Below are 23,165 nucleotides of genomic sequence, written 5' to 3' on the forward strand. Positions count from 1 at the left end.
TTGTCCATCGCTGTGGAGTGGAATTACCATGCCAGGGTGGGAGAGGATGCTGAGGTCTGCAGGGCTCTCTGGAAGAGGTCAGGCTCAGGAGGAAGGGGCAGTGAGAGAAAAGGGGTCTGGGTGGAGCAGTCCTAGATCCAAGGCTGGGACCAGTGAGGAGCGAGGCCTGGGGCAGCAGCTGACTGGTGCAGGGAAGGGTGGGCCTGGGGCTCTTTCAGCAGTTCCAGGAGGGTCCAGAGGCCTCCCTCTGTCTTTGTAAAGCAGTCTCCAACACTGGCCACGGAGTGCTGGTGAGTGAAAGGAGAGTCCCAGCCAGCCCAGGTTCTGGTTCCTGCAGTTGTGGCTCAGGTGCCCTGCGGGTGTGGCTCAGATGTCCTGCAGTTGTGACTCAGATACCCTGCAAATGTGGCCCAGTGCCCTGCGTGTATGGCTCAGGTGCCCTGCAGGTGTGGCTCAGTGCCCTGCAGATGTGGCTCAGATGTCCTGCAGATATGACTCAGATGCCCTGCAGATGTGGCTCAATGCCTTGCAGATGTGGCTCAGATGGCCTGCAGATAGAGCTCAGGTATCCTGCAGGTATGGCCCAGTGCCCTACATGTATGGCTCAGGTACCCTGCAGGTGTGGCTTAGATGTCCTGCAGATATGACTCAGGTGCCCTGCAGGTGTGACTCAGGTATCCTCCTCATGTGAATCAGGTACCCTCCCTCACACTGCAAGTTGGTGGTATGCTCTGGAGGGCGGGAGAGCAGAGGGAGTGGGAGCCCAGCTGCTCCATGGGCAGGAATTAGCATCTTTCCCTTAACTTGGGACAGGTCCAGGTTTCATGGGATCTGAAATGTGTACAATTCAGGGAACCCTCTTTGAGAAAAGGTGTTTAAAATTATGAATATGAAGTTAGGTATAGAGTGATTATTTAGATTGAGAAAAGAAACTGCCACAAATTACAAATTTTAAAACACTGACAAATGCCATAACCATCATGAAATCCAGAAACATGACATTTTTATTAACTGTTGGATCTACCTTCAACTTTAAAATGCTTTCCCCCCCCTTGTATTTTTTTACTATAGACTCTTTCATCTCTTTTTTATGACACTGATTTTGTAATATTTCCCATTACAAAAAAAATTGGAATAATTTATTACTATTTATTGCATTATTATTAATCCAGTCTATGAGCTGGCAAATTTGTCCACAGTCCACGTGCTGCTGGGACCCAGGATGTGCTCACACATCCCCACGACTGTGCAGCCTCTGGCCCTGCAGCAGGGGGGCTGACCCAGTGGGCGTCAGCAGAAGCCATTTTTCCACCAGGAGAGATACAGTGACTTAACTAGACACAGAAGTGACATCAAAGCACACAAATATGTCCCATTAAACCCAAACCAAATGAAGGCCATTTCCGGAGCACATCCGAAGATGCCTGCAGTCCCTCGGACAGGACAGGGGAGGAGACGGTGGCCTCACCCAATTGCAGCTTCAGTATCTTCTGAGAGTTTTTCTAAAAGCATGTGACAGCTGACAGCTCTGAGAAGGCTCTTCCCAGGGCAGCGGAGGGCTGTGAGGCTGAAGCCTTATTTTCCTCCTTCGCTGTAAATTTGCCTCTGCCCTACTTAGTTGAAGTTGTGCAGGGATTCAAGATTGTCCCCCAGAGAGAGCCCAGGAGACCTCAGGCAGAGGTTCCCAGACTTTCACGGTGTGTGGCACCCTTAGTGTCTTGGTAATTTGTCCCTGGTGACGCCTGCCCAAAAGAAGTACCAGACAGTTCCATTGATTAAGTATCAGGTTGAAACGATTTAACTATTTTATCTCCTTACAACATAGTAGCCAACTGAAGAAGGATGAAAGGAACAATAATGTTTCTATTTCATTCTTCAGTAACCACCATTACTCACCAACGGGATGTGTGCACCTGTTGGGTTGGGAGCCCACAACCTCCCAGGCCTTGGAAGCAGATTGCATACCACCCTCGTTTCTAGTTCAACATTGATTTTTTTCATGACATTTGCTTTTTAGTCACAACAACCACCCCCAAAATCCAGTTTCACAAAGATACGGCGCCGTCACGAGGAATGTGGCACCATTTAATTTTGAAGCTGTGGAATACCTAGGGCTGGTTGCATGGCGTCCAACAGATATCAAGGATTGCCATGCTTCCCCAGGAAATCGGAAATGTCCCGTGTTGAGTCTGCTGCGTGCTCTGGGTGCGTGGGAACCCAGTTAGGGAACCACACAGTGGGCCCATAAGAGCAGCTGCTCTCTTTCTTCCTGCTGACATTTGTCTTAAAGACAAAAGAAACACATTTTGGTGAGAAGACTTTGCCCTATTTGGTACTAACTTTTTTTGAGAGGCACACAGATAAAAGTCTGCTCTTGGATTCATGGTGATTTTCATTAACACTGAAACAAATTTCCTTTAATGTGTTACTTATGTCAGGTACTTGTCTCAGTGCCTGGCTCTTTTCAGTAAACACTTAATATTGGAAGAGTCTGTTGTTCTAATTACGATTATAATTATTTGAAACTGATCAACACACAGTGTTTCTCTCGCTTTCCTCCTTTAAGGAAGTTGTTGAAAGTCAGGTAAAAAATTTTATTTGTAAAACTTCAGGGGTGATGTGTTCCAGGGAAGCCACATTTATGAAGGTGTGCATTTGACTGGGAATTTCTAAAGAGGAAAGATGAATCACTTATTATCTTTGGATTGGATCTTGGCAATTTAAAAACTCATAAAGTTGTAGGAAATGTTGGTTACTCTTAATGGGGCATTTGTTGAGTAATGATAAATCAGTAATGATAAATATTTATTAGGTAAGTGGTAAGGACAGTTCCTGTAAAATTTTGTGACTCATCATTCTGTTAATTCTATTTATTCAGAATTTTCCTATTTTAAAATGAAATCAGGTATCTTTCTTTTCTTTTTCTCTTTTCTGGAATTATTTTGGATATTCTAGGTTTTTTTGCTTTTCCACGTAAATTTTGAGATAAGCTTATTAATTTCTACAAAAACTCCTGGTGGTGTTTTGATTGGGAGTATGTTTAATCTATGAACCAATTTGGGGAGAATTGAGAGCTTAACAATAGTGAGTCTTCTGGTCCATAAATATGGCATATCTGCAGTATTTCAGATATTTCAGCAATGTTTTATAGTTTTTAGTGTATAGGTCTAACATACACTTTGTTAAAGATTTCCTAAAGTATTTAATATTTGTTATGCTATTATAATTGGTATTTAAAAAACTGCAATTTCTAGTAGTTTCCTGCTAATACACTGAAATAGCCTTTGGCGTTAGTAAACTTATTCTAGTAGTATATTCATAGATTTCTAAGAATTTTCTAGGGATCTACAAATAAATCATGTTATCTGCAAATAAAGACAGTTTTATGTTCTCCTTTCCAATCTCTATGCTTTTTCTTTATTTTTCCTTGCCTCATCATGCTGGTTGGGACTTCCAATAAAATACTGAATAGAAGTTGTAAGAGTGGATGTGCTCGCCTGGTTCTGAATTTAGAGGAAAAGTGTTCAGTCTTTTACCAGTAAGTATGATGCTAGCTTTAGATATCTTGTTGGTGCCTTTTGTCATGTTGAGGAGGTCTCTTCTATTTCTAGTTTGTTGAGTGCTTTTGTCATGAATGGGTGTTCAATTTTGTCATATCCCCTTTCTGCATCTGATATGATCATTTGGTTTTTTTACTCTGTTAATATGGGGAATTACACTGACTGGTTTTTTGAACATTAAACCAACCCTGCTTATCCTTTCATGGTCATGATATATTATCCTTTTTATTATATTGCTGAATTCAATTTGCTAAAAATTTTAAGGGGTTTGGTCTATGTTCTTGAGGTTATTGCTCTGTAGCTTTCTTTTAATGCCTTCTTTTTCTGGCTTTTAGATTAGGGTTTTCATAAAACATGTTTCTCTTCTCCTATTTTGGGGAAAGTTGTGGAGTATTAATATTGCTTATTTCTTAAATGCTTGCTAGAATTCACCAGTGAAACCTTTGGGCCTGAAGTTTTCTTAATGGGAAGGCTTTTGACTACAAATTTAATTTCCTCAATAGATCCCTGGTTATCCACATTTCCCATTTCTTTGTGTTTGAACTTGGGTAGATCATGCCTTTTAAGAAATTTGTCTATTTCATCCGGCCTATGGAGTTTATGGGCATAAGTTTGTTCATAACATTCCCTTATTCTGCTTATAGCATCTGTAGGACTGGTAGTGATGCTCCCTCATTTATTCCTGGTATTGGAAATTTTTGTCTTTTCTCTTTTTTCCTTTAATCGAGAAATGTAGAAAACACCTTACCTTCAGCTTTCCAGTTGCTGCATCATCAGCTTTTGGTAAATGGCTCGCCGTTCCTGAACCCCAACTAATTCCAGCTTTCTGAACAGTGATTGGAGCAGCTAGAGGGGCCAGGACTTGACCCTGCATGGGACTTCCCATCCTAATTCCCTGCTGCCACACCGGTTCTGGTCTGTCTGAACAAGGCAGGGAGAGAGCAAGTAACTCTCACGTCATAGGGAGAGTTACACCTGTCTTCTCATATAGGTAGTTTGCTTCCCTGGAGTGTGAGAGCTCCCCAGGATTGCAGTCTGGCTGCATTTCTCTGCTGCCCAAGCATTCCCTCTCCATTCTGCACTGGCTTTTGGGATACTGCTGTAAGCTGGGGCACAAAGGTCTAAGTTAAAACCAGAAAAAATGGGGCCTCCACACGGCCTCCCTCGATCGCTGACCCCATAGAGGTGGCCTTCATAGCTCTGTTAGGAGAAGCTGCCCAGGTGGGGAAATTGGGTCTCTGAATACTGTCAGCTCTTCCTTTACCTGTCTGCTGTACCGCTGTACAGTGCTCACACCTGTCTGGAACTGCAAATGGCGCAGAATCTTTACCGGTTCTTTCCTTTTAAACCATATGCCCTGTTGGCCAACTACATTGCTTGCAGTAGCTCACAAAATCAGTAAGAAAGCACGTTGAGGTAGGGGCTATTATCAATGCAGTTTAAGGAACAAGGTTTCGGACTTCAGAGAGTTAAAGGACATACCTTAGGTATGCTCTTACCCACTTGCTCTCCCACACAGTATTCAGTCCTGTCTTAACCCACTTGCATCCCTCAGATGTTGGGTTGTGGCACAAACAGTCTAGGCCCAGCTCTGAGAATTCTCTACCTGGTTGACCCCTCTGGGAAGGAAGACATTTCACCAGCTGATGAGGTCAAATAGGGCCATTCCAGGTTTGTAAAGACCGTAAGGTAGCAGCAGCTTCTTCTCGTTTTGAAGCCAGCAGGGATCTAACATTGAGCCAAGTTGCTTTCAGAGGCATTTTCCTTCCTTGTTCTGAAATTGCATTTGGAGAAGCCAGGCATTTTTTCTTCTTTGGTTTGGCATTTTGCCCATATTTTAAAAAGTAGTCAGTGCTCCTTATGTTTAATTATTTCTGCTCTGTTTAATTTTCCCTTTGAAACTGGTCCACCAAGTGATGGTAATGGGGGCCAGGGGTTGTTTTTTACATTTGAGCTGCACAATTAAGGCTGGGCCATTGGACTTTTCACCATGGCCCATGCTCCCTCTGCTCCTCCTTTCTGATTACTCATGCAGGATTGGGAGAGTCCTCTGCACAGTTTCAGATTCCACCCACTCTTTATCTTGCTGCAGCACGTCGGGGTGAGGGGAAGACACAGGGATTAGATCATAAGATGTTGGAGCTGGAAGAGACACTGCAGCTCATTCTAAAAGGGATTGGCCCCATTTTACAAGTGGAAAAATAGAGGCACCCAGCAGGCCTCCTAGAGCCCAGGCCAGTGTCCCCCCTCCCCTCACCCCATGATGCTTTCCCTGGGAGGGGGGGTGGGAGAGAGGTAAGCCTGAACAGACACCAGCGCCGCTTTCTCTGGTCTATGTGAGAAAGGAGCTGCTTCTCATTTTAGCTGGACAAACCATGTTCCTCTCCACTCGGAGGCGGGTAAATTCTCCCATGCCTAATTTGGAAAGCCAGAAGGAGGAAGTGAGTTAATGACCTGTCCTTGGTGGCCAGGTTCTAGCACTCATCCTTGAGAGGGTCTCAGAAAGTGCACACGGACGGTCAGCGCTGCTGGCCTCTCCCTAGGAAGCTGGTCCCAGGAAACCCGGGACGTTGTTTATAGCTGTCTCTGGGTGATGTTCACCAGGCTGTGTGCTCAGAAGGAATGTTTCACCCCCTTATTCCCGTCTCCCTCTGGGTACTCGGGAAGGCACCAACTAACAGCAGCTGCCTGGAGACGCGGAGGGCAGGGGCTAAGTAGAGGCCATTTTAAAGGGGACAGGTTGACATGGCGAACCTGTGGGCTTGGGGCGAGGAAAATAACAGATTTTCCCGTTATTTGTATTCTTAGGAAAATTTAGTGTCTGAGGGGAAGTCATTTAAAGGCTGTGAGCCTCGGTTTCCCCAACCATCATATAGGAACAATACATGGCTTTTCCTATTCTATAGGAAGGTGGGAAAAACTCAAAACCAGGAAACATGGGAAAGGGTTTTGAAAGCAACACGGAAGCTGCCATGAATGTGCTGAATTATTTTATGTTACCTAGTCATTGCAGCTCCTTTTCTGCACCATTTAAGACCATGCTATTGGATGGGCCACGGTGGCTCAGCAGGCAGAGTTCTTGTCAGCTATGCCAGAGACCTGGGTTCAGTTTCCAGTGTCTGCCCGTGCAAAAAAATAAATTGATAAAATTAAAAACAAACAAACAAAAAACCATGCTGTTCAGCAAGACAGCATGCTTTGCACAGTACTGAACTGGACTGGTGAGGCCAAGGAGAGATGAGAGGGGCAGGAAAGGGCGTGTGAGTTCCCTTCTGTAGGCCAGACCCCTCACTTGTTAAACAGAAAGAGAATTGTTAAGGGATCTTAGCAGGTGGCAAAGATTCGGGGTTGGATCCCTGGGGACAGTAGAATGGGTTCCCTGGGACCCCGTACCTCAAGTAACTCACGTCTGAATCTGATGTCTTGGGTGCAGGCACCTGATTAGCAGGAACTAATGCTTTGCCTTGTCATATAGCTCCTATGTTAGGGACGTGAGAAGGCTTTGTTGAAAAGTAGCTTTGAAAATGCCCAACACATGGTGTCCACTAATTTCAGTCTGTATAATTATAAACAAAATCATGTTTACTTTATTCCTCTCTCTCTTGTTTCTTTTCCAAAAGTATTAAGGCGCCTCTTGTGTTCTTTGGCTTGGATGCCACGGCCTGGGTTGGAATGAATGGTTAAGGTGAGGTGGGAAACTGTTCTGGGGACAGTGATTGCTGCTTGCCTCGGGGATTCAGTGGGAAGGACAAGGCAGAGAAGCCTTTGTCTTCGTGCATTTTCATAAATGTCTTTGAAATCTGTGCATACGATGGGCTCATCAAAAGCAGCAGGAAACCCTCCCCTTGGTTCTGGCATTTTTCAGAGGAGGATTGCTTCTTTGCAGTGCTGGGGGAGTTGGGGGAAGGGAGGCTGGCAGAGGGTGACCCCACTCCAAAGGGGCCTGGAGCTGAGAACTTTTTGGAATAGCTGCTGGGAGGGTCGAGGTAGTAGAAGTGGCTTTGGTATTTGCTGGTGCCTCCAGCTAGACATTTTTGTGGTGAAATTATCAAGAGGAAAGGAGCTGGGAAAAGAGGTTATCAGGAATAGATTTTGCTGCCCTGAGTGGGTTGTTCCTTGAGCGCTGGGGGGACCTTTGCATCTGAGCCCTCCTCTGGGAAACTGGGCTTATCCCTTCTTCAGGATTCCAAAGTCTTTGGAGGGTGTCTGTGGCTCCCTTTGACCCCCTCTTTGTGTCAGAGACCACAGCCAAAAGTGCAGTATTAAGTGTCTTACCTTTGCTTCTGTTCCCAGGGCAGGAAGACCCCAACAGCTTGCGCCATAAATACAACTTCATTGCTGACGTGGTGGAGAAGATTGCTCCTGCCGTGGTCCACATCGAATTGTTTCGCAAGTAAAGAGAGCTTGCCTTTTTCCTGTAACTTCTGATGCTCCACTGAGTAAATGGCTGCCATTAGTAAAACATGAGTGCTATTTTTGAGACCCTTTACAGTATCACTGAATCTGTTCCTGTGATATTAGCTATTCCTCATATGTATTTTGTATGTATCTTCCGTATCTATATCTTATAAGTGCTTCTGCCTTGGGGCATTCTCCTGTTTGACTAGTTAAATCTCTGTTCTTGACTCTCGTAGATGGACTTCTGGCTTTCAAGAGATTTCCTAAGAATATTTTCTGCCTGTAATTTTTCAGTGCATGTAGACACTGGCATGAAGCTTAGCTGTTCGTGTTCAATAAACCCAATCTCAAGCAATCAACGGATTCCTTGAGCTGTTGGTGAGTTCCTTTGAAGGTGTTTCCGGCTCACCTGTGATTCCCTTTGGTTTCTAGGCTCCCCTTTTCTAAGAGGGAGGTACCCGTGGCCAGCGGGTCTGGGTTTATTGTGTCTGAAGATGGACTGATCGTGACGAATGCGCACGTGGTGACCAACAAGCACCGGGTCAAAGTAGAGCTGAAGAGTGGTGCCACCTACGAGGCCAAGATCAAGGACGTGGATGAGAAGGCGGACATTGCCCTCATTAAAATCGATCACCAGGTAGGCTTCTTCCCACTGCTGGGTAAGTGTGGCCGCCCAACTGGCTATGTTCAAACTGGAGATGTTCAAAGGCACAAGATCTCTCCAACAGAGGGTCTGACCTGGACATGTCTGCATTTAAGGAGACATTTAGGAGCTGCAGTGCGGCCTGGGATTGGTGTTGGGGAAGGAGCTCAGGGAACTTTCTTGAATAAGCAGATCATTAGATCAGAGAAATTTTAAAATAGCACCTCAAGTGTTTATTAAAGAAGATAATACATTTGTACAGAAACTAATGGGTGAGCCATGAAAATTGAGCTTCCCTTCCATTCCTGCTTCTGGAGGCAACTGTTGTTATGGATTTATTATTCATCCTTCAAATATATGTCATGCTGTCATGGTAGGTAGAAAATTTACCAGGTTTTAGATTAAGCCATCATTAATTTGTGAACAACTTCTTGAAAACAAACAAGGTCTCCCAAATTGGGGATTTTGAAGGGCCACTAAGTAAGTTTTTCAGACAATGTTCTGGATTCAAAAAAGTTTTGGGAACCTTGAAATACTTGCCTCGCTAGTGAATTTCTTTCTTACCAAACTTCTGAGAGCCTTTCATGTGCTAATGTGCATGTGATTCCCCCACAAAGAGGGTGTAGAATATGCAGTATTTCCCCAAATTGTCTGAGAATAGAACTATTTATTTACCTAAGCCAAACTGAGTCATAGTGAACTCGCTTTCGGAAGCTCTATTTGAAAATGCTGTGCTTTCTATTTATTCCCCTGGAGATCATTTTCTGTTCTGTTGATTTGCTTAGCAACATCTTTTCATCTGAAATTAAATCCAGCTCTTATTGGATCATCCAAAAGTCCCCTTGGGTGGTGCCTTGATCAGAGAGGTTTGGTTGGCTGTGTGGCATGTGGAGGGTGCACTCTCTGCTTTCTTCCTGCCCATGTAAGTTTCCGGACTTCACGTGGAATAAGGAATCAGGGTCGTCTGGGACCTAGGCTTCTGCTCTGGCTCGGCTTGCATGGCTTCACCTGGATGTCGGCTGTGAAGCCAGGTGAGCCAGGTTGGCATGGCCCCTTACATCTCTGCCATTAACGGTGACATGTTGGAAATCCTTCCTTCCAGCAGCAGATCTGCAAGGCCTGTTTGGACAGTAGGATTCTGGATTCTGTTTTTTTTCCTACAGCACCAAGGCTGTTGCCCCAGCCCAGGCCCCTTCCCAGCCAGCCCTTCAGACACATCCCACCCCCAGCCTCTCCTTTCCCCCTCCCTTCCCACTGCTGACCCTTCATCTATACCTTCTGGGAGCCTGGTATGGACACAGGCTCTATCCCAGTATGGGTAACAGGTCTTTAGTGAAGTTGCAGAGCCATGTTATTTCTGTCAGATTACTGTGGAATTTCCAGCAACAGCCCATCTTTCAAAATGTGGTTATAAGTCACCACAGAATCATGATAACGTTGATTGTGTAAACTCCAACTCTGGTCCAGGTTCCGCAGGCTTCTCTGTCACCCAATCTGTACCACAGCGGTTGAATTACTCCCATTCTGCAGAGCAATAAACAGGGGCTCAGAGAGCTCCAGCAACCGGCCTGAGGCCCCACAGCTAGGAGTGGGGAAGCAGGCTAACCCAGGACTCGTCCCCCATCTAAGACAGTAAGACCTGGATGGCCTCTGTCCTTTATATTAGACCATTAAAGTTTGTTATCTGTGGGAAACTTTATTTATAAATATCCAGAATATTTATTCTGGATCCTTTATTGACTTTTCTTTCTGTCATGCTAAGCCTTTGAGCAGGGAATAACATTTGCCTTCCAAACCTTGCGTTTTCTCATCTTTCAGGTGTGGCTCATGCTCTCTAAAAGCATTATTGTCATAACGAAATGAGATTGCTTTTGTACAATGGCAACTTCATCCCTTTAAATGCATCTTTCCTCTTGGAAGGAAATGCCAGGCTCCAACTGGGACCATTGCAGGCATTTTAGAAGACAACTTTTTTTTAATCATGGTAGATATCAGGACACATAGTAAAAATACCCCACAGTTGAAAGATGCTTCTAGAACTTCTGAGACCTCAGTCATGGAGGGTATTAAATTCCTGTGGTGTGAGATCTGGAGGGAGCGGTGGGGAGGAGATGGGATGGCTTCTAGCAGAGTCAGCCCACCCTCTTCTTCCCATTTGCTCTGTTGCGGTTCACTTGCTCTCAAGCATTTCTTTTAAAACGTTTTCTTTTCCTTTTTTTCTCCCACTTTTTTGGGTAAAGTTTAATTTACACACAGGAATGTTCACACTAACTTTCAGTGTATATAGCTCGATGGATTTTTTGTAGCCATGTACACGTATGTAACTTTCACCTATTTCAAATTGTACAACGTTTATAGAATCCAGAAGGTTCCCTCCAAAGGCAACTGCTATTTTAACCTCTATCACTGTGTTTTTGTCTGTTTTAGAATCTAATGGAAATGGAATCTTATAAAGTATGTCTGTTTTCAGGTTCAGCTTCTTTCAAAAACTGTCTCAGCAAAATGTGACATTCATTCAGTTTTTTAACGTATCGGCGATCTGTTGCTTTTTACAGCTGAGTAGCACCTTGCTGTCTGAGTCTTCCAGAACTTTTATGTTTGTCTGTTGATGGCTAGTGGGTTGTTTGCAGTTCTTGGCTTTTATGAATAAAGCTGTTGTGAACATTCTTGTCCTTTGGAGTGGATGTTTTGGTTTCATCGATGTTTTTATCTAGCGTGTTTGAGGACCGTGAGGCGAGGTGAGGCAGATTGCTCTCCGGCTCGGTGCTTTTCTAAGAAACGAGTTGGCTCAAATCAAGATGGAGCAGCGTCACACCGGGTTAGCTCCATTTCTGGCTTCCAGGGAAGTTAACAGGGGCTTGGCATAGGCATCAGGAGGTTGTATCGCCAGGCCCCATTGGTGATGTGTGTGCTGGAGACGGAGTGGTGAGAGCAGAGCAGAGTCCCTGAGCCATGGCCGTGAGCCACCCTAAACTCCTCCAGCCTCCCGAGCCAGGCACGGTTCTCCAGCGCCCATCCCACGGCCATGGCTGGAGGGAGGGGGCCCGTCCTTTTGGTGTGATGGGGCAGCTTGACTTTAAATAGCCTGCAGGAAGCCTTGTGCATCCCTGTTTAGGATCAGGCTGCTGGAAAAGTATCCAGGATGTGGTGTGGTAGTCTCACCGGAAAGAGGCTGGCCAGAATAGCACATCCGGTGGCCACATGTGGGGCTTTGCAGCTCCACTGAGCCCTTGGGGGGCTGCCAGCAGTTGGGGGCCATGTACTCTCTGCAGCAGGGTGCTGGCCTGGACACTCGGGGAGATGTCCCCAGTAAAAAAAAAATAAAAAATAAAATTGTGTTTGAAATGAGTAGGAGCATAGCAGGCAACAGCTTCTAGCCAGGGGATATTCTTTTCAGATTTGCAGCCAAGGCAGAGACTGTGTCCTGGTGTCATCTCTGGCATGCTCAGGCAGGATGTGAACGATTTAAATAGATGAGCTTTGCAGAATGTTTCTAACCTGCCCCTTGCTGCCTGTGAGGGTCTAGTTCGCCCACCAGCAGCACGCTATTTGATGTTTGTTTCTCTAGCCTGAAAAAAAAAAAGATGCTTGAAAATTTTGAGTTGAAATATTGTGGCTTTTCAAAATGGAATCAGAAATGAAAGGATGTTAAATTGCAGGCACCCACACAAAGGACTGCTTCCCACTGACCCAACTCCTTTTTTTTCCCCCTGCTGATAGGAATTGGAAGCAGGGAGAGTAAAAAATTCTCTTGCAGCACTTTTCCTTTTATTCCTTTGCTGTGATGATGGATTATTTGGGGGAGTGGGAGGGAGGCTGGCATGTGACGAGGCTCACTCAGTTTGGAGTGAGCTCCCACCGGGGACATACAAGTACTCATGCACCCTAACACCTGGTGTGATAAACCTTTGGTAGCCAGTGGATGGGGCATGACCTTGCCCTGCACGTGTCATCTCAGGAACCAGAAAAGGGAGGGAGGGGGTGGCGGCAGTAAGGAGAAGGAGAAATGGATCAGGAAACTCAGAAAGGATGGCATAGGCCAACAGCAATTGGGCTTGAGGAATGAGGATCCTAAATGGTATCCTGCAGTGTGGCTGCGTCCCAGCGTGCCCAGCACTCAGGACTGTTCACCTGAAGAAGCTGGCATGACCCCGCCACGTAGATAGGCTCAATGACTAAGTCGCTGGCTCATGATCTGAGCCTAGTTCCTCTCCGCAGCATCATGATTTCATCTGGAGAGTTCTCCGTTACTCATCGCTTGACATTGTCCTTCCGGTACGTGGCATCCTTGACACTCCCAATTAAGTGGGGATTTTCATGGACATTTGTTGTCATTGCTTATCCACCTTTGGAGAGCACCAGCCAACACTGACTTTGGGGACCTACGTCTCCTCCACTGGACAGAATGGGAGGGATCCAGCCCGAAGACTAGTGTGGGTGAAGCTGGTGGAGCCCAGGCTGCTGAGAGCCCAGCTCTGGGTTCCTGTCCCTTCTGAGCCCGATCCTTCTGCTTTTCCTTTTGTTCTTGGGCCTCACGTCTCCCCTTGGCTTCAAGTTAGTTTCTGGGCTTGTGACCAGAGACCCCTCTTCTGCTTCTCACTGCTGTGCAGGCTCATGTGTGCTCACAGTCCCTGCTGCATTTTGGACCTCGGAGAGCTTTTGGGAGAAAGCTCACCAGGCTGCCCCTTCCAGTCTGCTCCACTGCCCCCCAGCAGGCTGGAAGAGAGAGGCGTCTGCCTGCGGATCCAGCCCCTCTGCCCGAGCCGGGCGTCCCTTTGTGTGCCTCTGCCCCAGGATTTGAAAGTCCCCTTTCTCTGGGACCCCTGACTGGGGCCGGCATTCGCCTGGAGAGGGAATCCCAGGGCAGGAAGGAGGGACAGGGCACATGTCAACATTTTAATAGAAAGCAGCTCTGAGGGCAAACCAGTTCAGCCTCAGATGCAAACTGTTTCCAAATGTGTTTAATATGAGCCTCTGGCCATGTTTGCAGAACATTTTAAACTTTCATCCGAGGGCTGCGTTGTGTCTATGCAGAGTTTAAAATTTTTTTCCTGAGCTGCTCAAGAAAAAAAAAAAGAAGAAGAAAAAACTGTGAAAGAGAGCTAGTCGGTTCCCTCAGGCCAGAGTGTAGACCTACAGTGCTCAAGATGTATGGGCGAAGGTGTGGGGAAAAGTTAGGTTCCTTACCACTGTTTTTCCAGCTGTGCTGATAGGAAACGAGACAGAGATGATAGCATCTTCCGGATCGTGTTCCATCCTGTGTGAAACCCCTTACATATTTCCCAGGGTTTGTACTGAGAAATCTGAGCTTCTTACCAGGGTCTGGAGGGCCAGCCTGACGGGGTCCCCACTCCCCCGACCGTATCCCCTCCCCCTGCTCTTTGCCACTCTGTCCTACCTTATAATTGTCTTATGTGCTTATTGATGTAACCTCACCCCCGCTTGCTCGGGTGGACGGGCCACACTGTCCAGTTCGCTTGTCAGGGACTCGGCAGGTGACACAGCCCTGCTGAGGGCTGAGTTTCAGGCTCGCTCCGTCGGGGCAGCGGGGTCTCAGCGTGGTGGGTACAGCGGGAGGCATCTCCGCAGCTGGGCTGCTCTCCGTTGTCGGCTGAGGGGGCTGAGAGGCCACTTGCCCTGGCTGTGCAGAGGCTGGTGACAGGACTCCCCCTCACCAAAGCCCCCAGCCTGCACGCCTCTCATTCCACGAACTGCCTGGAGATTGGATGGAGACGAAGCCTTGCCAGGGGCTGCAGTAGGTCTGTGGTCACTTGAGATGCTGGCCGGGCAGCCAGCCCTCCTGCAGGCGTCCTTCCTTGACACCCATGCCCAGGTAAACATTTGGAAATGGCTGGGTTGAGGCTTGTGAGGTGGCTCCTTTCCTGCCCCCAACGCCCACCACCTTTGGGCCAGTTGCCACCGGCTTGAGGCGGCTGAGGAGCGAGACGTCTGGGCTGTGGGGCTGCTGTGTCCTCAGAGGGTCCTTTCCCTGCTGAGCTTGCCGAGGGGGCCGAAGGGCCCAGGCCACCCATCTCCACAATGCCACTCACGGGGACCAGGGGATGGGGGCTGCCACCTAGAAGTCCCAGGAGCTGCTGGGTGGCCCTGGCCATCTTCAGGCCTGGCTGTGAGAAGCTGACCCAGGGCTCTGACTCTGCCCTGACTTAGCTGCGTGAGGGGGGTCCAGACGGCACCCAGGGGACGATGGTGAGGCAGGGGCGGACGAGAGGAGAGGTCCCCTCAGGCCGCCTGGTCTTGGAAGGCGCTGAGTCGCACAGGCTCGTCCAGAGAGCACAGGCTGGCACTCGGATGTCTTCCTGTCCCCTGCAGCTGCCACAGACCCCGGGACCCTGGAGCACGCACTGCCCAGGTCGCTCTCTGTTTTTTTTGTTTCTGTGTCTTTCCGTTGTGGGTTCTGATTCCTACTCCCTCTGCACTGGTCTCCTTTTCTCCCTGCACTTAGAGGGCGGCTGCTGCGTTTGCTAAAGATGCCACAGACCCTGGCACTGTAATGAGGCTTCCATCACAGCATTGATTTTTACCATCGTTCAGGGGTGGGAATCAATATTTCATCAGGCAATGTAAATCCAGACGCCAAGTGGAAGCAGCGTCTGCTCCTCTGCATAAGCCTCTGTCTAGAGGTTAATGGTGACGTGGCTTCTTTGCGCCCACATGCGGTTCCTTTTGAGATGTGAAATTGTCTCAGTATCAAAACTGGAGCCCTTCTGTGTTCTCTGGCCCCATTTCAAGAACTCAGTTGATTATTAAGGAAATTCTTTAGTCATGTTTTTCTCTTAATATGGGCATGCCTTTACTCCCATCGGCACTCTCTCTTCGGGGAACTGGATTAAGACCATTATTTATAATCCTGACAAGGCAGTTCGCAGATGGTTGGGACTGAAATTTTAGGTGCCCCATCAGGAATGCCTCTTGTCCCCCTCGCCGGGAGAGGGACAGAAACTGCCTCTGTCTGGCAGTTTAGTGAGTGTGTGGCAGTGTGTTGGAGCCCGGGGTGGGCAACTACAGCCTGTGGGCCAAATCAGCCCAATCCGGCCCCCATCCATTTTTGTAGATACAGTTTTATTGGAACACAGCCATGCCTTTTCATTTGCAGAGTCCATGGCTGCTGTCACCCTGCAACAGCAGAGCTGAGGGGTTGGGATGGAGACTCTTTGACCTATGAAACTGAAAATGTCGACTGTCTGGTCCCCAGAAAAAGTGTCCCAGCCCAGTGTTGGATGGATGACACTGAATGTGCCGGGGGATAGAAAGGCTCGGGAGAAAGGAAGAAGCAAGGTGAAATGCTGTGTGACCAAAGGGAAGGGCCACAGAGAGGTCAATTTCATTTGCTTTTTCTCTGGTTCTCTTGGGCAGATTGTGCTTCTTTGTTGATGATGAAAGTGGCCTTGCCAGATTAAGCAGCAAGTTGTTTTTCTGTATATTTCTCTGTAATATTCTTATGAAAGAGTCTTAATGATTACCAAGATGCTTTGCAAATTATTATCCAGTGTTAAGATCCTGATGATCTTGTATGGTCTGGGTTGTTGATTCTTTCCTTCATTCACTTATTCATTCATTGACTGTAAAAATATTTATTGAGCATCTACCATAACTAGACACTGTCAGCACATTGGCCAAGCTGAATACCAAGCTGAATAAAAAGGGGTGGGGGACAAAAAGGCTGATGTACGGAGAAGACAAGACGTAGACTTGATGAAGACAAGGTTTTTCCTCCTGGATGCCATGGAATATATACAATCCATGGCCGTAGGGCACTCATTAAAAACTGTTGGCATTTTGTAGTTTAAACAATAAGACTAGGGGGAAATTTGAAATGGCAAACATTTCTTGACATAGCTTAAAGGAGATTAAATATTATGACGTTGTTCATAAACAGTGAAGAGTAAAGTTGTTAACTAATTTCTCTTTGCCTGTCTTTTTTCATTTTGCACAATGATCCTTCACTCTCTCTCCTTCTCCCTCTCCATTGCCCCCACTCTCCCACCTGAGTCCCTCTCACCCCAGCCACCCCTCCCAGTCACCCCACCTCCTCCACATCACCCAAGGGCAGGTTCTTAGGCCTCCTGCTCCCCATCCCCTGGCATCTCTGGCACCCCTTGGGCCTGCCTGGCCTCCCCTTCCCTGATCTTGCTTTGTGCCCACTGCCACCCACCTTCCCTGGTGGGGATGCTGGAAGAGGAAGGACTGGCATTGAACGTGTGTCCCACGTACCTTTGGAGCAGCACTTGGGGGCCACTGTCCTGCCTCAGGTTGTTCAGCTGGCGACTCCGCATGGCCAAGCCTCTCCATCCCCATCCAAGTGCCTAGTGTGTCCTGGCTAGGAGGTTGCAGTATCCTCTGTGGGTGGACAGTGGGCCTTGAGAAGGGGAGGTGCCCACCCCAGCCAGGGCGCAGTGTATCTGTCTGGCAGCCGGTAGGCTGTGGCACCTGGCCGGGAGGCTCCAATGTGGACTTGCATGGGGCTGTCCTCACGCTCAAAGAAGCACAGCCTTAAATCGCAGATAAAAAGCAGTGGCAGGTCGAGAGAGTGCAGAAAAAGGGAAAAATGCATGTTAGTACCTTGACCAGGCACTTTTCTCTGCTTTGTGAACAAGGAACTCTGCATTCATGTTAGCACTGATTTTGTTGCCCAGCTCCAAGAATACTTGGGCTCCTACAGGTTCAGTTGATTGGCCTCTTGCCGTCCACTGCTCCTCACCTGCCTCGGGTGCTTACCCCTTCCTCTTCCTGCTGAGAGCCCCTGGCCAGGGGCCTTGCCTAGACTCTCATCTCTCAAGCAAGTCTTTCAATGCTAACACCTCCCTGTTGATCTTCTGTGGCCTGATTTATCTTTCCCAAGGAGCCATGCAAGTTCTGTAGTGCTGTCTCTGTATTTTTTAAAAGAAAATGAAAGGCCAGCATAACCATGTTTCCAGAAGGCACATTGAATCACTCAGTTGAGTTGCCGCCAGTGGCTGCAACATTAGCCTTTGAAGCACACTTGAGCCGACACAGGAGCAGCCTGGAAACTCAGCTCCTTGAAGGCGAGCATGCTGGGCAGCTGGCGGATGTGGTGTCTTCTGCAGATTCAGCAACAAAAATATTTTTGTAACTTGGGAGTGCTTTATGCTTTGCAAGGGGGAGAAAGAGGTAATTGACTTGCCTCATTAGGTTAAAAAAAAAGTTTCCAGCTTTCCTTTTAGTTCTGGTTTTATTTGCTCCTTTTATTGCTCTTCTCCCTGTAAGCTTTGGGAATAAGGTTGCAATGAAATGAGAGCCCGAGGGCTGTTAAGCAAAACCCAAACTGAGCAGAAGCTGAAATATTGATGGCTCATAGCTTTTTGCGGTCCTCTCTGGAGGATGACTGGCTGAGTCGGCAGCTGGAGAGTTCCAGGGGCTCCCCCTCCCCTGGCGGCTGTAGGAGTTTGCAGGGATCATCTGACTCCAAGTGGGGGGTTGTATGAAAAGAGATTGATTGAAGACCCTGCTGCCTGGTTGAATCTTCCGAACTTAGCCATCATCTGCAAATGGATTTTTTTTTAATCAGTCAGTCAGAATGATATGGTTTTGGAAATCATCAGGCTCAACTCTCCTATTTTAGAAGCGGTAAACTGAGGCCCAGAGAAGTTGATCACCTGGCCCAGGGTCCCAGCGGAAGCTCATACAGGACCCTGGCTTGGGGTACTTCCTGCCCATGTGGATCCCGAAGGGTGTGTGTGTGTATGTGTGTGTGTGTGTGTGTGTGTGTGTGTGTGTGTGTGTTTGGGGCTCATTTTATTTCAGTCTTTGTTTCTGCACCACCCTCAGTTTCGGGTGGAGAGAAAGACCAAGGCAGGCTGCAGCCTGGGGGGTGTTTCCCCAGCCTCGCTTACCTTCCCTGTGGGCATTCTGCAGTCGTGACTCACTGTCCCTCAGGAGCCTGCCCCACGACACAGCCTGGGTCCTCCCGAGGGTGAGACCTCGTCCTTCCGAGGGCAGCCGCCGCCTTTCCCCCGAGGATGCGCTGATGCTCTTCTGGATCCCAGACCTGCCTGGCCCCAGCCTGGACTGTGTCTTTGCGTCTGCGACTGCTGCGGAGCACCCGGGGGCCTGGGCGGAGCTCTCCCTCTGCCACCAGCAGGGCAGGCGGGGGTATGAGAAGAGCGCCGGGCTGGGGAGGAAGCAGAGCTGTACTGGCACAGCCACCGCCTTGCTGTGGGGTCCTCCGCCCCTCGTCGGTGACACGGGAACACTGCCTGGGCCCTCTGTCCCCTGAGTCACCCGAATGGCCGAGCTGGGTGGATGTAGGGTGGGCAGATGAGGGTGGCCTGTCCAGGCTCTGTGGGGACTAGGGTCCCCTGCTCTGACCACCAAGGAGATTCTCTGCCCATGGCTTTCCCTTCCAGCAGACAATTCCCCTCGCCCCATCCCTACCCCCCAAAAAAATCCCTAGGTGAAGAAGTATGCGTTTCTTAGAGTGCTCTCTAAACACTGTTAGGTGTGTCAATTAGGGTGATCATTTTGAAATGGCCCATTTCCTCCATGTGTGGAAGATGCTGGCAGTTGCCACCCAACAGCCACACAGTCCCTCCTTCCTGCCGGCAGAGCCCTGTTTTGTTTTAGGTCTGACCCTGCCCCCACCCCACTCCTGACCCAAGCAAATCCTGTTCCAAGGGGTCTGAGGCCTGGGGGCCACATTTCTTTGTGGAAGGATGGTTTGGGGGTCACCTTAAGCTGAATTCTGTCTGAAGGCCCATGAGAGGTGGGCTGAGGCACCTCACCAATTTCTATGCTCTTCTGAAAAGACACATAGGGAGAGAAGGTCCTTTTACCTCCAGTGGGCACTGGAATGGCGGTGGCCATCCTACAACTGCAGGAACAGGCCGAGGTCAGTTGGACAGAAGGAAGGAAGGAGCCTCGTCCTTGATGTTGCGCTTGAGCTTTGAAGTAACTGGCCCTGGCACCAGCCTGCCCCTGGGACTGTGCATGTTTGCTCCATGTTGAGTTGGGTTTTCTGTTATTTGCAGCTAAAAAACTCTCAAATCATTTGAGTGTTGATCTGTATTTTAGCCCCGATGGGAGAGGCTGGGTAGGGACCGATCCCAGAGTGGGAGAAGGACTTTGTCTCTTCTTACTGTTGTGCTCCATGGCTTGGATGTGTCATTGCACAGTCAGCCTTGAGGGCAAGGGTGGATTTTGTTCATGACCCGTGTGCCAGGCACAGAGGAGAAGCTCTGGACACTTGTTGGGGAGGTTCTCTTTCATGTAGAGGGATTCGTGAGGGCAGGGCTGCACACTGCCCCTTGCAGTCCGTCTTGCTAGGCCTGTTTTTGTTGTAGTCTAAATGACCCTTCTTTAATCAGGCTATGGACCGCACCCTTCCCAGTTGTAGCATCGTATCTACTACGCAGTTAGTACCCTGCCTACAGCTAGTACTTAGTAATTGCCCAGAAGCCTGGAGTCTACACCCAGCAGTCCTGACACCCTCCCCCAGGCTGTTTCTCCATCTTCCCTGGGTGGCTGGTGGCTGATGGCCCAGGTGTCTGGGGAATTCTTGTGTTCTTACAGTGGCTCTCTCGTCAGCCCTGCTGTGAGGACGCCACTTTGCACAAGCGAGCCACTTGTAGACTGTGAGTCAGGGGGTGTGCGTTTTCATCCTTGGCGCCCCCTCTTTTCTTCTCATCCCCAAGACAACTCCTTGTCTAGCGTGAGTGGGATGGTGAGACCTGGGGCGGGATGGCCTCACTCTGGGCTTCTCCTCCTCTGAGAAGCACTTGGGCTGAGCCTGGGCTGCGGTCTGTGCTGGTGGGACCTGAGAGCCCCTCCTCAGCTCTGTGCCTGGAGCCTTGGAGCGTTGGCTTTTGCCCCACAGGGGCCCTCCCCACCCCGCTGTGCCATGCTCACCCCCAGCTTGCATTCTCACTCCCCGCAGGGGTCTGATCAGGACCCTGGACCTGATCGCGAGCAGCTGGACCACACGCGCCTTTGCTCGTCCTCATTCCCCGCCCCCCACAGCCCGGTTCTCTCATCGTCAGCTGGAGGATGGATGTTCGCCCCGTGGCCCCTCGGGCCTGCTGGGGGGCTCCCATGAGAGCAGGAGAGGGGTGAAGTGGCTGTTGGGAGTGGGGCTGCGGCGAGCCCGGCCCTGCGACATGGCCCCGTGACTGGGGCTGGTTCAAAGAGAGAGTCAGACCGAGAGTCTCCTGCGCGGGAGCCTGGAGACAGCTTTGATGTGGGAGCGAGGGAGCCAGCAGGCCGACGGCCCAGCGGGGCCATTACGCTGGGAATGAGCAGACCCCGAGTGTTTCCCAGCCGCTGCAGGTCAAGGCTGGAGCGCGGCTCTCGGCTTCCAGCCCGTATCTGCCTCTCATCGCTCCCGGCCCCCGCCGAGCGTGTGTCTAGACAGCGTTGGAATCGACTGCTCAGTTACCCTGTGGGAACTTGGCCAGGAGAGGTGCAGCTGCCCGGAGCAGACAGCCCCGGGGTGGGGGGCGAGGCTGCCAAAGGAGCCCCCCATCCAGCACGAGGCTGACGTGCGGCATGCGTGTCACACACTGACATGCGTGCAAAAGGCGGGGGAGCAGGGGCCAAATGGCCTCCAAAAGCAGTTTGTCCATATGGAGAGCCATAAGTCAGGCCAAGCTGACATCCAGGCACCCTGTCACTCTCCTGCAAAGATTTTCTGCCTATAATTAGAATTCCAGGCTAGCATGTACCAGGAACTAGTCTTAGCTGGAAGCCTGTTCTCTCGTTCAGCCGCATTGTGTGTTAGTCGTGAGAAGTCACTCCACCTCTGAGCCTCAGTTTCCACTTTGGTAAATTGGGGGGAGGAGATCCCCCATCTCAGAAGGTTGGCATGGAAAGGTATTACCATCTGGGAGGTAAAAGGCTCCTACCTTTCAGAAAAATTCGAGGGACATTGTAAGAAGCGCCCCTGTCCGTGTGTGTCTGCTTGCTAAGTTCTGTCCTAGGATTCTCCTTCATGAGCTAGGGAGTGTTCGAGTGAATAAAAACTAAAAAGAGATGCTCCTATCATGGCCTCCACCTGTGGTGCAGGCTCGACTAAATGGCCACTGTGTGTCCACATCTCTTCCTCTTGTGTTCAAGTGAGGACTGGTTCTTGGGGAGACCTCGGGGCTCACGTTGCTGGGCTCTAGCTGGTCCCAGCCGTGGTCATGTCATGTGGGCGGCCCCACTCGCTCCGCCAGGCGTGCCCACGGGCTCTGAGGGCTCGTCTTCTGCAGCGGCAGCTTCCCCTGGGAGGGGCCCCCACCCCCACTCCACCGCCAGCACAGATGAGCAGCATGCAGGCCCTCTGTGTTCGCCTCCCGTTGTGGGGAGACCTCCCCTGGGTCCGCAGGGCTCCGGCCCCCTCCCCTTCTGGGCCTGAGCGCCGACCTCAGGAAAGAAGAGCTGGAGGGAGAGTCGCGTTTCCGTGAGCCCCGTCACGGAACTTCCGGACGTGGGTCACCTGTCTGTGCTTGATTTTTTTTTTTTTGTATGCTGTGCAATGGGAGTCACATTTCATTCTTTTTCATGTGAATATCCCATTATTGCAGCACCATTTGTTGAATTTTTTGCTTTTGGAGTGCATGGGCCAGGAATTGAATCTAGGACCTCCCAGATGGCAGGTGAGAATTCTATCACAGAACTACCTGTGCGTCCCGTGGTTGATCTTGATCTCCTGCTGTGAAGTTGGCGAAAAGCGACCCTGTCTACTTGCGTGGCCACGCTGACCTAGGCCCAGGGACTGTCCCTCTGCCCACCACTGCCTCAGCCCAGCCCTGCAGACTTCAAAGGCTTGGCTTTCCAGTCCCTGAAAGAACAGTTCCTTCAGTGGGCTTCTTCCAGAGAGGGACCCAGGTGCCACTCTCGCCACGCTCTGATTGGGGGTGAAGTCACCCCTGGCACAGGCCACCAGTGCAGGCCCAGGGTAAACCTGTCCAGCATGGGGCTTGCTGGTGCCCTGGGACCTGAGGATCTCGGGGAGCCTGGGGCCATGCTGGGAATGCTGCTGGCCTGAGCACCTCCAGGTGCACCAGCCTCAAGCGACCCAAGGGGATAGGTCGCTGCTGGGCACACTGCGCCACCCAGTGCTCTCCAGGTTGGGGGCTGAGTGACATAGAATCTGGGAGATAACCAACTCTGGTGTGATGCTCACCTGAGGCAGGGACTATTCAAAGAGCTTTTCCTATAAGAAGCCATTGGATTTGTGTCACAAACCAATGAGATAGTTGGATGACTTCATTCCCATTTTACAGATGAGGAGACTGAGGCCCAGAATGGCTCTGATCTCAGGCCAGGATTCTAGGCCAAGCAGCCTGGTCCTAGGTGTTCAACCTTAGCAGGGGGTGCTCTTCTGGCCTCTCAGTGTCTGTGAGCTAAGTCAGTCTCAGTTCTTGGGTCTGTTCTCCAAGGTTCCTTTCTTCCTTCATGAGTTTTCTTACCCAGCATCTTCGTTTTGGAGAGGGTATTTGGGACGTGGCACAGTGTAGTGGACAAGAGAGTTGGGGCTTGGGCTCAGCAGTCCCGAGTTTAAATCCTTGCTGTTTCCCACCAGCCAGTCTCTTGGAACCTCAGTTTTC

General features: G+C 49.6%; 1 protein-coding gene across 1 annotated transcript in view; it reads left to right on the top strand.

Annotated features, from left to right (window-relative positions):
* HTRA1 (HtrA serine peptidase 1) overlaps nt 1-23,165 on the top strand; it is a 48,454-nt gene that overhangs the window by 16,286 nt on the left and 9,003 nt on the right. The window contains exons 2-3 of the mRNA XM_077126301.1: nt 7,854-7,953; nt 8,391-8,595. Coding sequence (XP_076982416.1) covers nt 7,854-7,953; nt 8,391-8,595 — 305 coding nt within the window. The remainder of the gene's footprint in view (nt 1-7,853; nt 7,954-8,390; nt 8,596-23,165) is intronic.

Source organism: Tamandua tetradactyla, chromosome 13, assembly GCF_023851605.1.
Source record: "Tamandua tetradactyla isolate mTamTet1 chromosome 13, mTamTet1.pri, whole genome shotgun sequence".
NCBI classification, from domain to species: Eukaryota; Metazoa; Chordata; class Mammalia; order Pilosa; family Myrmecophagidae; genus Tamandua; species Tamandua tetradactyla.